This window comes from Lampris incognitus, chromosome 1, assembly GCF_029633865.1.
Source record: "Lampris incognitus isolate fLamInc1 chromosome 1, fLamInc1.hap2, whole genome shotgun sequence".
Taxonomy (NCBI): domain Eukaryota; kingdom Metazoa; phylum Chordata; class Actinopteri; order Lampriformes; family Lampridae; genus Lampris; species Lampris incognitus.
Genome location: NC_079211.1, coordinates 127,272,490 through 127,288,888, shown reverse-complemented (window position 1 = coordinate 127,288,888; position 16,399 = coordinate 127,272,490). Strand labels below are relative to the sequence as shown.

The 16,399-nt window shown below is 39.9% G+C and overlaps 1 protein-coding gene across 1 annotated transcript in view; it reads right to left on the bottom strand.

Annotated features, from left to right (window-relative positions):
• Window positions 1–16,399, bottom strand: part of abca2 (ATP-binding cassette, sub-family A (ABC1), member 2) — a 220,575-nt gene that overhangs the window by 74,575 nt on the left and 129,601 nt on the right. Inside the window, exons 15-17 of the mRNA XM_056296979.1 lie at window positions 2,544–2,646; window positions 2,275–2,389; window positions 862–1,052 (exon numbers count right to left, since the gene is read on the bottom strand). Of these exons, the coding sequence (XP_056152954.1) occupies window positions 862–1,052; window positions 2,275–2,389; window positions 2,544–2,646 (409 nt within the window). The remainder of the gene's footprint in view (window positions 1–861; window positions 1,053–2,274; window positions 2,390–2,543; window positions 2,647–16,399) is intronic.

Here is a 16,399-nt window from a genome sequence, read left to right as displayed (position 1 = left end):
TGAATTTTGAAGCAGCAATTTACTCACAAGAGCAATATTTCTAATTAAATAGCTAACTGGCTGGCTGGGATGTCGACAGTTAAGCATCTTGTTAGCAATGGACTTTAAGTTAATTATTGCTTCAAAAGTCATATGCATGCGTGCTATCAAAAGATTGCACTTAACTTATAGAAACAAATTAGTTGAGGGTATTTCCCTATGTCAATCACAGACCTTATTTGCAGCCACTTTTTTTTTTCAAATGGAAAAATAGAATGGGGTTTGGGACAGTGAACCATCCACCATCTTGTGACCGCCATGTATAGCTGGGACTTCATAATAGTAAGGTGGTCCTCACCTGAACAAATAAAGTGAGATGTCTCAATTGTGAAATAATGAGCAAATATTTAGATAAAGACTAATGGTTGGCAAATTAGAGAATAATACAAGGAAATGTACAAAACTGTATCGAGCTCTTAGTACTTAAAAGTAGTTAACTGAGGTTGACAATATGACACTGCTTTTACAAAGGGGGACCGAAAATCATACCATACATTATTGATAGACTTAATACAGAGAAGTTTCCTTTCAGCTAATGGGGATAGATAGGGGACTTAACAAGTCTTTTTGGTCTATGTATTTATAGTCTTAAATGGACCTGTCAGATATCTTCAGATATCAATCAAGTATGATCAAATCAACTCAATAATAATAATAATAATAATAATTATCATCAAAATTACATTTATATAGCACCTTTCTAGACACGCAAAGTGCTTCACATCAACATCCTCATACAAATCTAATCAAATATCTTTTGTTGATGACTTTTTAACATTTCCATATTATGGCCCATTCAGAAAGTGAAGTTTTGGCACCCACCAAAACATGATGGTGGCTACAGCGTAAATAGTGAGGAAGAGCCAGATGATGAAGGGGTCACTGTGGAGCAACACCCGACCATATTTCAAGATGGCAGTCAAAGCTGTGACAGAGATGGACAGCTGGACAAAGCCGGTGATGAACCAAGCTACCCAGTGGACTGCGTTGTTCAGACCCATCATCTTCATCACCTGAGGATGAAGTAGAATAGATGTGAAGGAATAGTTTTAACACAATGATCTATTGTAAAATTGAGAATCATAATCTTGTTTTCCCCTGCAAATGTAAAAGCAATTTTCATATTCACTTGTTTTTTAATAGAATGTCACCTGTATCGAGAATTTTCTTCAAAGAAGTGAGAATACACAAGTGGCTTTGCTTTAAAAAGGGATACATAATCTCACTCAGTTGACATATTTTTTGCTTGATTTAACAGAATGCATTTTATCCCTCAAATCCAGACTACATGACTTGTTTAAATATTACAGTGGTGATGTACTGTTGCATTGAAAATCATTCCTCCACCGCTAAATTTATCAACTGAGAAAAAAAATAGCTTAACACATGAATATTAAGGGCTGCAAAATTTGTGTTGACATTTGTTTCTATAGACTAAAAGATTTTAATTTGTGATGACATGTATTTTCCATCTATGATTTAGTCTCCTATGCACATGCAAATATGCCCAACATTTAAATACTTCGTAGAGTCATGTTTATGTCTTGAATATCCAACTAGCAAGAGGACATTCATATCCAAACCCATCCAACAGCAGCAATCAGTTTTTATAGAATAAGAAATTTATAGCAGAAAAAGTTTCCATTGCTTTAAGACATTTTTCCAACAGGTTGTACAAGAGAGTTGGTTGGTGTGAGCGACATTTTTGTGCTGCAAGTTGTCAAAGAGATGGTAGAGAGGGAGGCGTCCATTTGATCGATATCAGCAGAAACACAGACAGGAGGACAAATAGAGAGACAATCAGTCATGCAGACAGACAGAAAGATAGAAAGACATACAAAGATAGCTAGACAGACACAGACTGACAATCATACAGACAAATAGGCAAAGATAGGTAGACAGACAAATAGACAGACAGAAAGACAGACAGAGATAAACAGAAACACACAGAAAGACAGACATACCATATAGACAGAAAGACAGACAGGCAGACAAACAGAATGACAGCCATATAGACAAATACAGATAGGCAGACAGACAAATAAATAAACAGAAACACAGACAGAAAGGTAGACAGACAGGCAGCTATAAAGACAGACAGACAGACAGACAGACAGACAGACAGACAGACAGACAGACAAACAGACAGTAAAAGACAAGTTTAGGGCCAGCATGAGGGATGTCATGCTGGCAAACAGACTGTTTTCAGTCGGACAGGTGTCCATCCGGTCTTACCTCTTTGAGGCGGTGCTCCTTCTCGGCAACGATGTGTTGAATCATCATGGCCACCGAATAAACCCAAGAAATGACCATACACAGAGGCATCATGTGCTCAATTACAAACAGAAAACTAGAGAAAAAAAACAAAACACAAAGGTTATCAGTATGCTGTTTGAGGAATGCTTTCATCAAATTAATACAGTTTTATACATTCTTATAGCAGGAGGGGCCCTGATAGGAATCCAAACATGTAAATATTACTAAATCAAAAATCCATGTCTTACTCATCCCTGGTGTAACACGGATAGGGAAACATCTGAACGTAGTTGCCAGGCTCCACCACGTCATGGCCCACAAACGTGTTTATGATGGCTCTCTCCATCATATCTGAGAGACAAAATGATGAATTGAGAAATAAAATGAGGGAGAAGGAGAAAGAAAAGAAAAAAAATCTTACAGTGCCCACTTGAAAGAATTACATTATCAAAGAAGGTTGAATCTGGATACGTTTATTGACAGACACATTTCATCACTCAACTAAGTGACATCTTCAGTCTAAACTGACTGCAGCTATCCCCACCCTTATAAACAATACAGTTGCATAACGACCGAAACCAACGACCAGTTTCATATGCAAATATGGGGTGTGACCATTAACTAGAGTTTCAATGGCCATGTGTACTATTCAGAGGATTTGGGAATGTTTGCTTGCAATCACAGCATTGTAAAATGGCAACAGATGTACTCTTAGCCCCCCCCCCCCCGGTTCAGGAATGGTCATTCACTCTTGACATAGATGGCCTCTTTTACTCTTTGTTCAAACCATCCGTCCTCCCTATCAAGGATGTGAATTTCCTCATTCTTGAAAGAGTGGTCACTGGCCTGTAGATAGGTGTAGACTGCGGAGTCCTGGCCTGACGTGTTAGCTCTCCTGTGTCGTGCCATTCTCTTGGCCAGCATCTGTTTAGTTTCTCCAATGTATAAGTCACGGCAATCCTCCAGGCACTTAACAGTGTACACTATATTGCTCTGTTTGTGACGGGGGACCCGATACTTGGGTTGGACAAATTTCTGGCACAGCGTCTTTTGGGGTTTGAATGCAACTGAGAAGTGGTGTTTTAAAAATATGCTTATCAGTTTGTCCGACACTCCTGCCACATATGGAATCACCACTGGTTTATGCTTAGACAGCTGGTGCACTGTTTGGGCATCTTCCTGGCTTTGACAAATGCCCAGTTAGGATAATCACACTTCACCAGGGCTTGTTTAATGTGGGATTTCTCCCCTTCCCCGGCTCCTGTGTCAGTGGGGACACTGCCAGCTTGGTGGTACAGCGTCCTGATGACTCCTAGTTTGTGCTCCAGTGGATGATGAGAGTCAAACCTTAAGTATTGATCAGTATGTACTGATCAGTATGTGTTAGTTTGCAGTAAACATCAACAATCAAATGTCCTCCATCACCAATTGCAATTTCACAGTCTAAGAAGGCTAACCTGTCATTTTCACATCCTCTCTGGTGAACTTGATATGGTTGTCCACAGATTCGATGTGAATATGAAACTGGTTGTTGTTTTTGGTCATTATACATCTGTTGCCATCTTAAAATGCTGTGATTGCAACATTTCCCAGTCCTCTGTGAATAGTACACATAGATACAGTCAGTGTCTAGTCATAGTTGGGGGCGTGGCGTGGGTGGAGTGGGCGTGGGGAAAACAATCCTTTCCCCGACTGGAAAAGTGCAGTATTTAAACCCATCATGGCTTATGCAGAGTCACTGCTGCCACTCGACAGAGCACAATATATAGAAAAACTGAGTCGTATTGTCCATACAGTATACATGACTGGACAAACGACCCAACTGAATGGCCAGAGGTGTCGTTTCCTGACATTTTTTGTTATCTGGTTGAGTCTCCAGGTAAGAGACACTTTGCTATAACCTTAGATATGATTATGCAAACTGACTGTAATATCAGAATCCTATGGTCATCCTATGGTCTATGTTGGTATCCTACGTTCATTAACACTATGATATAAAAGACTAGTATATCTTTGCATGTTAAGACAAAAATGAGTGAATTCCATGCACAGTTTCGACTGTAGCAACAACGTTACTCAATGTTATTAGCCTATGCTTTGGCGATGTGCTATATCACACAGGGATCTACTCGCACTGCAACCTGAAGAATTACAGGTCCCTGGAGGCTCACACTTTTTTACCAGTGGATTTGTAGGGGTGGTATTACGTTACAAAATGTCAGAGTGCGACATTTATTTATATCGCTGCGATGTGAAGCCATCCTGGAGGGTTCCCGAAAAGCCTCATCGGACCTGGGTTGCGGTGCAGGGGGACGGCACAGTTCTGATAGGTCATTGCGACTGCATGACAGGGTATCTGGAGTGCCTATGAATATGAAGCTTGATGTATTTCACACTTTGTATTTCCATAACTACTGTTCCTGCTTTTTTTCAGTCTGGATGAGTCGTGTTCCCATGTGGCTACTGTTCTTTTTAAATTAGAGGCTGTGTTAGGATGGGGTTTAATAAAGTCCCATGCACAAGCAAAGCCTGTGCATGGAATCAGGTCTGTGTAAAAAAAAAAATTGAGCCTGCACTTGTAGCAGAAACAACTTTTTACTCTGAGCAAACATCAGGAGGAAAAATTGAAAGAAAAGCCCCAATCCCAAAAGCCTCTACTTCACAGCAGCTGCAATTTCTGACCATGCTGGCTGACAGATCATCACATGCAGTGGTTCTGAACAGTTTCAAAGCTTTCGCCACACCATCCAAGAACCCATGGTGTTTCAGCCTGCATGAAGTGACCGAAGAGGAGGTGGACAAGGTGGAGAGAGCAACCATCAGCCAGGCATCTTGTATGCAGTGGCATCAGGAGCGAGTGGGTCGCATTACAGGCTCCATAGCGCACCGTATCCTGACTGCTGCCAATCCAGGCAGGTCATTAATCAATGACATATGCAAACAAAGACACAAGCCTATTATGAAGCCATGGATCCAGTGGGGGACACACCATGAGCAAGATGCCATCAACACATAATGCTATGCTCTTGGAGTTGGAAATCTCACAGCCAACATACACTACCGTTCAAAAGTTTGGGATCACCCAAACAATTTTGTGTTTTCCATGAAAAGTCACACTTATTCACCACCATATGTTGTGAAATGAATAGAAAATAGAGTCAAGACATTGACAAGGTTAGAAATAATGATTTGTATTTGAAATAAGATTTTTTTTACATCAAACTTTGCTTTCGTCAAAGAATCCTCCATTTGCAGCAATTACAGCATTGCAGACCTTTGGCATTCTAGCTGTTAATTTGTTGAGGTAATCTGGAGAAATTGCACCCCACGCTTCCAGAAGCAGCTCCCACAAGTTGGATTGGTTGGATGGGCACTTCTTTGAGCAGATTGAGTTTCTGGAGCATCACATTTGTGGGGTCAATTAAACGCTCAAAATGGCCAGAAAAAGAGAACTTTCATCTGAAACTCGACAGTCTATTCTTGTTCTTAGAAATGAAGGCTATTCCATGCGAGAAATTGCTAAGAAATTGAAGATTTCCTACACCGGTGTGTACTACTCCCTTCAGAGGACAGCACAAACAGGCTCTAACCAGAGTAGAAAAAGAAGTGGGAGGCTGCGTTGCACAACTGAGCAAGAAGATAAGTACATTAGAGTCTCTAGTTTGAGAAACAGACGCCTCACAGGTCCCCAACTGGCATCTTCATTAAATAGTACCTGTTAGAGCCTGTTTGTGCTGTCCTCTGAAGGGAGTAGTACACACCGGTGTAGGAAATCTTCAATTTCTTAGCAATTTCTCGCATGGAATAGCCTTCATTTCTAAGAACAAGAATAGACTGTCGAGTTTCAGATGAAAGTTCTCTTTTTCTGGCCATTTTGAGCGTTTAATTGACCCCACAAATGTGATGCTCCAGAAACTCAATCTGCTCAAAGAAGTGCCCATCCAACCAATCCAACTTGTGGGAGCTGCTTCTGGAAGCGTGGGGTGCAATTTCTCCAGATTACCTCAACAAATTAACAGCTAGAATGCCAAAGGTCTGCAATGCTGTAATTGCTGCAAATGGAGGATTCTTTGACGAAAGCAAAGTTTGATGTAAAAAAAATCTTATTTCAAATACAAATCATTATTTCTAACCTTGTCAATGTCTTGACTCTATTTTCTATTCATTTCACAACATATGGTGGTGAATAAGTGTGACTTTTCATGGAAAACACGAAATTGTTTGGGTGATCCCAAACTTTTGAACGGTAGTGTAAGTTGGCCACAATGGGAGATACTGGTGAGCCCATTACACACCCGTGTTTCTGTCTGTAAAACTGGCCCCTGAACTGGAAATATGTAGTGTTCAGGCAAAGGTCCAGTAGTTGGCAAATCTGGTCTGGGCTGAGGTTGGTCCTATCGTGGAGGGTGTCGTCCCATAGCAAACGTTGCCTCACAGTTTCCAAAGCCTCCATGGTTGGGATGCAGGTGAATGTAACGGGGGCAGTCCTATGCTGTTCTATGCTGGTCAGCCTGCTGCATGCCCGTCACTCTCATCAGTAGCTCTGCGTTGTGTTCTAGTTGTGTGGGGCCCCAGGTGTTGTGGGGGGCCCTCAGTCTCTCATCATCATCATGATCAAGGAAGGAGCGGGGACACACAGGACTCTATTTGGCCCACCTTGCCATTTATTTTGGTTTCAAACCCTTCGACAACCGTCCAGTCCTCCAGCGGGAGCGGTGTTTCTTACGGACGTGGGGGTCGAAGCTCAACCACTGCCCGGACTTCACTCGTGTGCATTAAAAGGAGAAACCGTCCATGGGACTCCGATGTAAGAAAGGATAAACAAGTATTTTATCCCACAGCTTGCAGTATCTTCTTACAGGGATACTCAAGGTTACGTTCTCCTCAACCAGCAAAACTGTCCCACGGTAAGAAACACGTGTGGCTCGGCTCGATTGCTGCTTGAGACTCCTCCCACAAAACAAAAATGGCCTCTCCCGCGTTCCGTCTTCCGTGTACCCATAAGACCTCTCTCTTAAAGCGACAGAACACGTATATGACGGTCGTTGTAAAACACATAAAAGTAAATAATGACATAAAATAAAATGTAGTAAACACAAATAACAGCACACAGACAGGATTTGGTGATATTTCATACTCAAACAAAATAAAATAAAAACATTAATTTTAACCTGGTTACATGAATAACGAGGTCACGTCGTAGGATACCATGGTTTCATTCGGTTCCAGTTTTACGCCTTGGACCTTTTCACAAAGTCAATGGAGTTTTGGATATGGTGAGGTGTTTCGCCCACTAAAGGGGTCAAGATGTTGGCTATATGTTTGGCAATGTTGTACGTGACCGAGTTTATGCTACTTACGATGGGCCTGATGGGGTTTCCATCTTTATGGATCTTAGGGAGTCCATATATGCATGGAATGTTATCTTGTGGGTAGAGACGTCTAGTCAGAAAGGCACGAACTGATGAAGCCTCTTGGATGAGAGGCGAAACGTCTTCATATATATACACATATATACCAAGTCCAGTTGCACTCGATTCAACTCCTTTGGATCAACCAACTTATCTAAACAATAGGAAGATTGCCCCCCTCAAGAGTGAACAATACGTGATGTGAACGATTCAGTCCCTATGACATAAACTGTCAAGATAACCCACACAGCAGAACGTCATTAACTTCAATCAGATTAGTTAAGCAATGTGAGGAATAAACAGCACCAAAAAGCGAACAATAGCAACGTCTGTCCAAGTCCCATCAGTGCTGAATAGCTAAGTTAGCAGGTAGTCACAGTCAGTGAAAAGTCAAGACGCTAGAGTGTAGAATAATGTCGCAAGATCGTTTAGCTGGAAGCTGTAGCAACATTAACCCACGGTGGCGGTGACGAGGCGTCCATCTTGTCGCCGTTGTCCGGCTCCCGGAGCAAAGCGGCCATTTCTTGGTTTTGTAGGGCTGCTGGAGGTTTTTTGGGGGGGGGGGCTGCTGGAGGTTGAACGGTGTTTTGAATAAACTTTTCGGCGAAATCATCCTCTTGTGGACCGTGGCGAACTCTTTCCGTTTGCTCATCGTTTCTCCGCTGTAATTCCGGAAGAACAGCAAGGTTTGTTTATTATGCTTAACGGGCTGCGCTCCAGCTCCCTTCAAAATGGCTCCACAGTCAGAGTAGTCCAGCAGTTTGAAGATCAGCGTGCGAGGCCGGTTGCATCTGTGCCAACTCTGATGTAAAGTCTACGGGCTCTGTCTATGCGGATAACCCGTTCTCCCAATGAAGGTATCAACCTCGGCAAAGTTTTGCTCGGAAAACCAATGGCGTCCGACCCTTCCTCGCCTTCCTTCAGCCCGACCAGTCTCACGTTGGACCTCCGGCTATGGTCCTACATCTGAGCGATCTTTGAGGCGAGTTCCCCCACCCACTTGATGCTGAAGATCATTAGCTTGTTGCTTGCTAGCTCTCGTCGTAGCCTGCAGCGCGTCAACCTTAGCTGTGTCGCTCCGGATAGCTTTGTGAGAGGACTCGATGTCTTTGGCCAGTTCACAATTATCTTTGACATGCTGAATTTGACGTGTTAGTTTTGTTAACTGTGGGATGAGGATACTGTTGATCGCTTCTTTCACTGCCGACTGGATTAACGAGTTGAAGTCAGCCTGCTGTTCAAGCAACGCGGTTTTAACAGCGTTAGCAATGGCGTCCTAACAGCTCTTACTTTACCTTAACCATAGTTTTTTTTTTAACGGCGACATACTCTCGCCTTCCCGTTTACCCCCGGGCTTTCCTTGAGACATTATGCTGCGATGTGTTATCAATGTTGGTCGAAAGAGTAACTGAAAAAAAAGTTTGAGTTGCTGAGGACGAGCTACTGAGCTACGCGTGCATCGCAGTCGAGCGCCACCTGGAAGTCCATCGAAAGAACAGGTTTAAAGATCGTGTTCAGTTGTCCCATAAAGTGCCATTGGAAAGCTGAGTCCAGGAGTAAGTAGTCCCATATCCAAAATGAAGTCAGTGAGTAAAATATTCTTGGCGATTATCACTGCATTAAAAAAAGACTACATAGCGTTGTTATTCACACTCTTTACAGCTGTATGTAGCGTTGATATATAAATTTTCTTATACACCGCAACGTTTTGGTAAACCAGGAAGTGTTTTTTTATAATAAACTTTATTTCCCCAATTGAACTTACAAAATGGTCACAATTTCGACAAGGCAGTGCATGCTTGAGGTATTGATGAACCATAATATATAAAAAAGAAAATACATAAAAGGATAAAGAAATAAAATATATGCAGACATAAAAATTTTTTAAATTAAAATAAATGACAAATCAAATTAAATCGAATTAATTACATAAGGCTCTAGTTTTCACAGCTTTTGAGTTTGTGCAGAATTTTAGTCTGTCCAGGTAGGATTTTAAGTAAGACATGAAAACAGTAAGGTTGGGTTTCTGTTTTGCAAATTTGTTGACATGTATGTGGAATTTTGCTAATAAAGAAACAAGATTAATGACATACATTTTCTTGACAGGCATTAAAGAGACCAATTAAAATGAATTCAGTTTTGAATTTGAGCTGAATATCTAATTTTCGGTTAAACAACCAATTAAGGTCATGCCAAAAAGTTTGACTAAAGGTACAGTCCCGAAAAAGATGAGTTATAGTTTCATCTGTGTGGTGACAGAATGAACAATGAGGATCAACATTTAGCCTATATTTTACAATAACAGAATTAACGGGATAACACCTGCGCAATATTTTCAATGACACCTCTCGCACCTTATTTGAAACAAAGTAGTTCCTGGGCAATAACCATGTTTTTTCACAGTCTATCGCATATATAAATTATTCCAAACAAAAACGGGTTTACTAATTGTGCCCCTCTGAATTATTTCCCTTATACATTTATTATTAGTTTTTCTACTAAAAAAAGGATCTGAATTCCCTATGTATAATCCTGGTGGAGTAGTCTGAATGATAATATCACTGGCTGACGATGACAACAGAGATTTAATACCTGACGGAATAGCATCGACGACAATAGTGAATTCCCTAGGATGTACAGGAATGCTATATTCTGATAAGAATTCACCATATGTAAACATATGACCTTCCTTGTTAAACAACTGACAGACAAGTAGTCTGCCATTATCAATCCATTTCTTAAAAAACGATTTGTGCTTGAAACATATATCCTGGTTATTCAAAATGTAGTATTTGTGAGGGGAAAAATTATGTTTGTATACCAAGGACCAGCATAATAGTAACTGTTTATGAAAATTGGAGAGTTTCGCAGGGAGCTTTTCTATATTGTAATTACATCTTAATATAGCATTAAATCCCCCTAATGTGTCAAATACATATGTTGATATAAAGTTCTATAACTAATTGGATTTGTCAAGTATCTTTTGATCCATTTAATTTTAAAAGTGGAGTGTAGAGTATGAAAGTGTAAAACATTGAAACCACCGTTACTGAGCTTGTTAATCATTAATTTTTTTCGAATGAAATGACATTTCCTTTTCCAAATAAAATCAAACAAGGTCTTCTCAATTTTTGTACATGTATCTTTTGAGGCATCGAGAGCTGAGCTAGCATGGACAAGTCTAGATTAAATCTCTGCTGTAGTGAAGAAAAAAGTGGATTAAAGTTTTCACTCACTCTTGCAGTTTGATCTTTAACAACGGTGACCCCAAGGTATTTAACTTTAAATTTTACAGGAATTCCTGAAACTTCTGCATCACTGCAGGCCTTGATGGGAAGCAATTCACATTTGGATACGTTAAGCTTGAGACCACAAGCTGCAGAAAATGTATCAAAGAGTTTAATTGCAATATCAATTTGAGATTTATTCTGTAGAAATAGAGTTGTATCATCCACTAGCTGACTCAGAGAGACTATCCTTCCTGCTATCGAGATTCCTTTTAAACTACTCTTTTTAATGTAATAGGCTAAAATTTGCATGGGAAGTAAAAATAAATATGCGGCAATGGGACATCGCTGACAATCCGCCGTTCTATTCTAAATCTTTTTGTAGTTCCATGAGGTAACTTAATCGAACTATTCCCAAAAGCATACAAAGTGCGTATTGATTTTTTAAAATGTTCTCCAAATCCAAATAAATCAAGAGCTTTGAACATAAATTGATGCTCTATAGAGTCAAAGGCCTTGTGGAAATCTAGAAAGAGAATGTCTAGTACTAAATTGGAATAGTCTAAGATATCAAGGATGTCTTGTATTATCAATTATATATCTACCAGACATAAAGCCATTTTGAGATTCATCAATAATGTAATTTAGGACTTTCTTTAATTTATTGGCTATACATAATGTTATAATCATTGTTTAGCAATGAAATGGGGAGCCAATTATCCAATACTAGGACATCTGTCTGGGGTTTTGGGATTAGAGTAATTAAACCTTGGCATAGTGAAGGAGGGAGTTCTTCATTGTTTATACTCTCGATAGAAACATTAAGTAGAAAGGGGATAAGCTCTGCAGAAAACATTTTATAAAATTCACAAGTCAACCCATCTACTCCAGGGGATTTGTTCAATTTAAGTTTCTTAATAGCAGCCTTAATTTCCTCAATAGTGATTGGGGCATCACATATTGTTTTGTTAACATCTCCAATTGACTTAACCTCACCTAAAGAATTGAAGAAATCTTCCATTTCAGCTGTTGATAAGTTAGTTTTGTATTGAGTTTTATAATAATTTTCACAAATTTTAGCAATGTCTTTTGGATTGTCAACAACAGTGCCATTTAGGGAAAGTCTTGTTATGCCATTTTTATTTTGTCTTTTTTTCTCCAATTTAAAGAAATAACTGGAGTTCTGTTCCCCCTCTTCGATCCACTTAGCCCTTGAATGTATAAAAGCTCCTTTGGCTTTGCTGATGTATAACTGATCTAGTTTGCAGTATTTGCAATTGTGTTCTTTGAATCTCAGACATGTTTTCAGGCAATATACAAGATAAGGAAATTATTTCAACAATCAAACCATTTTCTTCCTTTTTCTTATCTTTTTTAATATTTGCATCCATTTCCATTAAAAGTTTCCTTAATTCAAATTTTAGAAGCTCCCAGTATTTCCCGTAAGCTGTTTCATTTTCTGCCATTATCAGGTTCTAAGTTATCTTATTTTTAATAAGTTAATGTAGGGATTCCTTTAGCAATAGTGAATTATTAAGCTTCCAATAAGCAGGAGTCCTTTTATTTACTCCATGTGATGACATATTCAAATTCAATAGAATGACTTTATGGTCTGTTAGAGGTGTCGGAATAAGTTCAGCTTTACAATGTGAGTAGGATAAAGAATTTTATATTAACCAAAGATCAATTCTTGACTGTAAAGAGCCAGACTTGTTTTTCCAGGTAAATACTTCAGAATTGGGATTGCAGACTCTCCATATATCAATTAAGCCTCTCTCATTCATAAACTCAATTATAAGAGAGTTTTCTTTTTGTCTACTTGGCCATCTGTCGACTTCATCATTTACAGTAACACTGAAATCTCCACCCAAAATAATTTTCATATCAGAGAATTTTCCTAAAACAGCATCTATATTTGTACTTAAAGTTTCAAATAACTCCTGTTTTCCGTAGAACTGTTATAGTCATAAACATTACCAATCAGAAAAATCTTGTCATTGTAGGAAAGAACCATAAGAATGTAGTGTCTATATGGGTCAGCTTGAGTGAGGATGATCTTACCACTGAATTTGTGCTTAAGAATTAGTGTTCCTGCTGAATGCGGATTTCCATGTGACATCCACAAGTCTTCCCCCCACTGTGATTTCTAAAAAGTTATAATCTTCAACAACAGAATGAGTTTCCTGGATCAGAAAAAGGTCAGCATCAAAGTTTTTTGTATAAAGGAATAATGCCTTTCGTTTAGTAATGTCTCTCAAACCTTGAGCATTAACTGTAAAGAACTTTATAAAGGAACTTATTAAACAAAACAAATGTCACTGTAACCTGAAAGCTAGTTATGTGCAGAAAGTAGAACTTATCCTCCTAGCTGAAATCGTATGCGAGTGTAACCCACATGATTACATGTACCCTGTGACGTATGTAAGTTCCACGAGTAGCCTCTAGGAGGCACACGAGCTACAGAGTTTAAACCATGCAAACAACCGTCGACAATAGAGAAGAGAAATACGGATATTTAGAAATATGGACAACTTTAACTATGGATACCTGAATTATTGATATTTGAACTACGGATATTTGAGCTACAGGACATTTGAACTACGACAAAAAATATCCCTCCCACGAAGCTTCCTTGGTGAGCCACTAGCCAAAGCTAAAAAGTAAACAGCTTTCTGTGTTCCATGTAATCATAGCCATTTACATAGGATGTCTTGATTTTATCCAAAGACAGATGATCTCCCGTTGAAGGAAGAAGGAAGACTCTTTTCTCTTGTGTTTTGTACGCTGCTGGAATCCTGACTGGTTTTTTTAGTACCCCGAACAACCCCCCTTGCGACACCCTTTTGGAACCCTTGGATACCCCCTTTGGATTGCCCCCATCATCGCCCTGGATTTGGATTCATCATCATCGCCTCTACATTAACTTGCCCCTGTGATTGTGGTAGGATCTGGACATTGCACCTTGCACAGATTGGAAGACTGAATCATTCCCCCTTTTCTTTTCTTTATTATTTTCTTTGAGTGCACTCATACTTTATTTTGGATTATTTTCTTTAATTTGTTAGTGTAGAATATGGCTGCATAAGTAATATATTAGAAGGGTATAAAATAGAATATAGATAGATATAGACAATAAATAGAATATTAGGAAGAACTTTTAAAAAGTATAATAGAGTAAAATATATATATATATATAACACATCTAATTTAGTATTGATATTGAAATAACTTTACTTTGAACTGTTGAAATAAATTGGTTTTTTTATTGTAAACTATACCCACGAGTGTGTGTGTTGTCTTTGGGGTGAGTACTAGAATCCGGTCTAGAAAAAAACCTACACCAATCTCCACTGAACTTAGACATTAGACTGTAAACTGTCCCTGCGCAAGCATAGGCCCATTCTCCTGTCGTGCAGGTTACAGAAAGTTGGCGAGCCAGCCAGGAGATTGGTTAATTAGCGTTTCAGGCCATATACTACCCCACTGACCACACCTCTCTATAAAATACTTGATTATATATTTTTTTATTTTTGAAAATAACACAGTCAATATGGATCTTTGCAATCAGTATAAAGTCCATGGACAAAACTGCTTATTAGTTGAAGGTGTCAATGAAATGAGCTCTGCCGAAACGATAATAAGCTTCTTCGAACAACATGGGAAGATCTCATCCTGCATCAGAGTTGCGGATGAGCCCAACCAACCTAATGGTAGGGTATTAATAGAATTTGAGTGTGAAAAGTCAATCACCAGGATAACCCCAGATACCCTTGGCCTTATACCTAGCCCTGTTGATCCAACTACTCTATGGAATGTCAGAACAATTAGACAAATATGTCAAGAGGAAATAGGCAAAGACTTAGCCCAGCAATATCTCGAAGAACTCAGCGCTATTGGTGGTAGTGCCATGTCAGGCTATGCCTCCATCTTAGAAAATGAACTGAGACGCATTCGGTCTACAGCATCACAGAAAACTGACAACATGTCTTTACCGGATCACAGCCCTATGCAGGACACTCAGCCTAACATTGATGTTGAGCACATGCCTAGCATGACCCAGGAATGTAACAGACGGCCATCTATATCTGACATTCACCGTGCTCCAACCACACACTCATCCGTGCGTAATTCAATGAGCCTTGAAGGAGACATCATTAGTCCCCCGAGTATCCAGAACATAGTAGTAGAACATGTTATTAAGAATGAGTCAACACAACCATACAGTAGCCCAAGTAAAATTCGAACCTTCTCAGGTAGGCTTCCAAAGCCAAATGGGGAAGTAGATTATGAAGCTTGGAGAACTCAAGTTGAGCTGCTTCTAAGTGACACCTATGTCACCGATTCACAAAAAATCAGAAAGGTTCTAGAGAGTTTGGTTGGTCCAGCTTCTGACATGGTGAAACCACTTGGTGTCAATGCAAACCCTGTTGCGTACGTAAACCACATCGAATCAGCCTTTGGAGTCGTAGAAGATGGAGAAGAGCTTTTTGCTGCATTCTTGAGTGCAAACCAGAATTCTGGAGAGAAGCCATCTGATTATTTATTCAGACTTCCGACCCTCCTCACTAAAGTCATCTCTAGAGGGGGAGCTTCACTTGTAGATTCAGAAAAACACTTAATAAGACAGTTCTGCAGAGGATGCTGGGACCACTCGTTGATTTTAGGTCTTCAGCTTGAACAGAAAAAAAATAACCCACCCTCATTTCCTGAATTGCTTCATCAGCTTAGGACAGAAGAAGGCCGTCGTTCAGCTAAACTAGATAGGATGAAGAAACATCTAGGGAGCTCAAAAGCTTCAGTGCATGCCCACACTGTTTATGGAATCGAAGCCCCAGCCGAAAACAAAAATGAAGACACACAGAAACTCCACGATGAGGTAGCTGAGTTAAAGAAACAAATTGCAACCCTGTCCATCAAGGAAGAACCACAGCCAAACAGAACTCAGATTGAAACCAGCTGTATGGTCGCGAATGCCTCCACACCTCGAATTTACACGCCTCGTTTTCCCAAGCCATGGTTCTGCTTTAAATGTGGTGGAGATGGTCACATTGCTGCCCACTGTGTGAGTGCCCCCAACCCCGTTCTTGTCCATCAAAAGAACACCGAGCTGAGACAAAAACGTGAAGCTCACAGGAATACGCATACCTTCACCTCCATGCCTTTAAACTAGTAGCAGCTCCTGTTTCGGGACGTTCAGGAGCTAAGTACCAGCATAAGAGTCCCAAACCCATTAATGATATTATGAATAGAACCCAGACAAGAAAAAATAGATACAGACAAAGATACCGAAATAGCCAATCCTTTCCCTGTGAACTTGTAGGGCCACGCTGCACTGCATCTGTCTCCATTGAAGGAATAGAATGTGAATCAATCCTTGACACCGGTTCCCAAGTAACAACCATTTCAGAGACATTCTACTTGAACCACTTATCGTTCCTCCCCATCCAGCCCATTCAGACTCTTTTC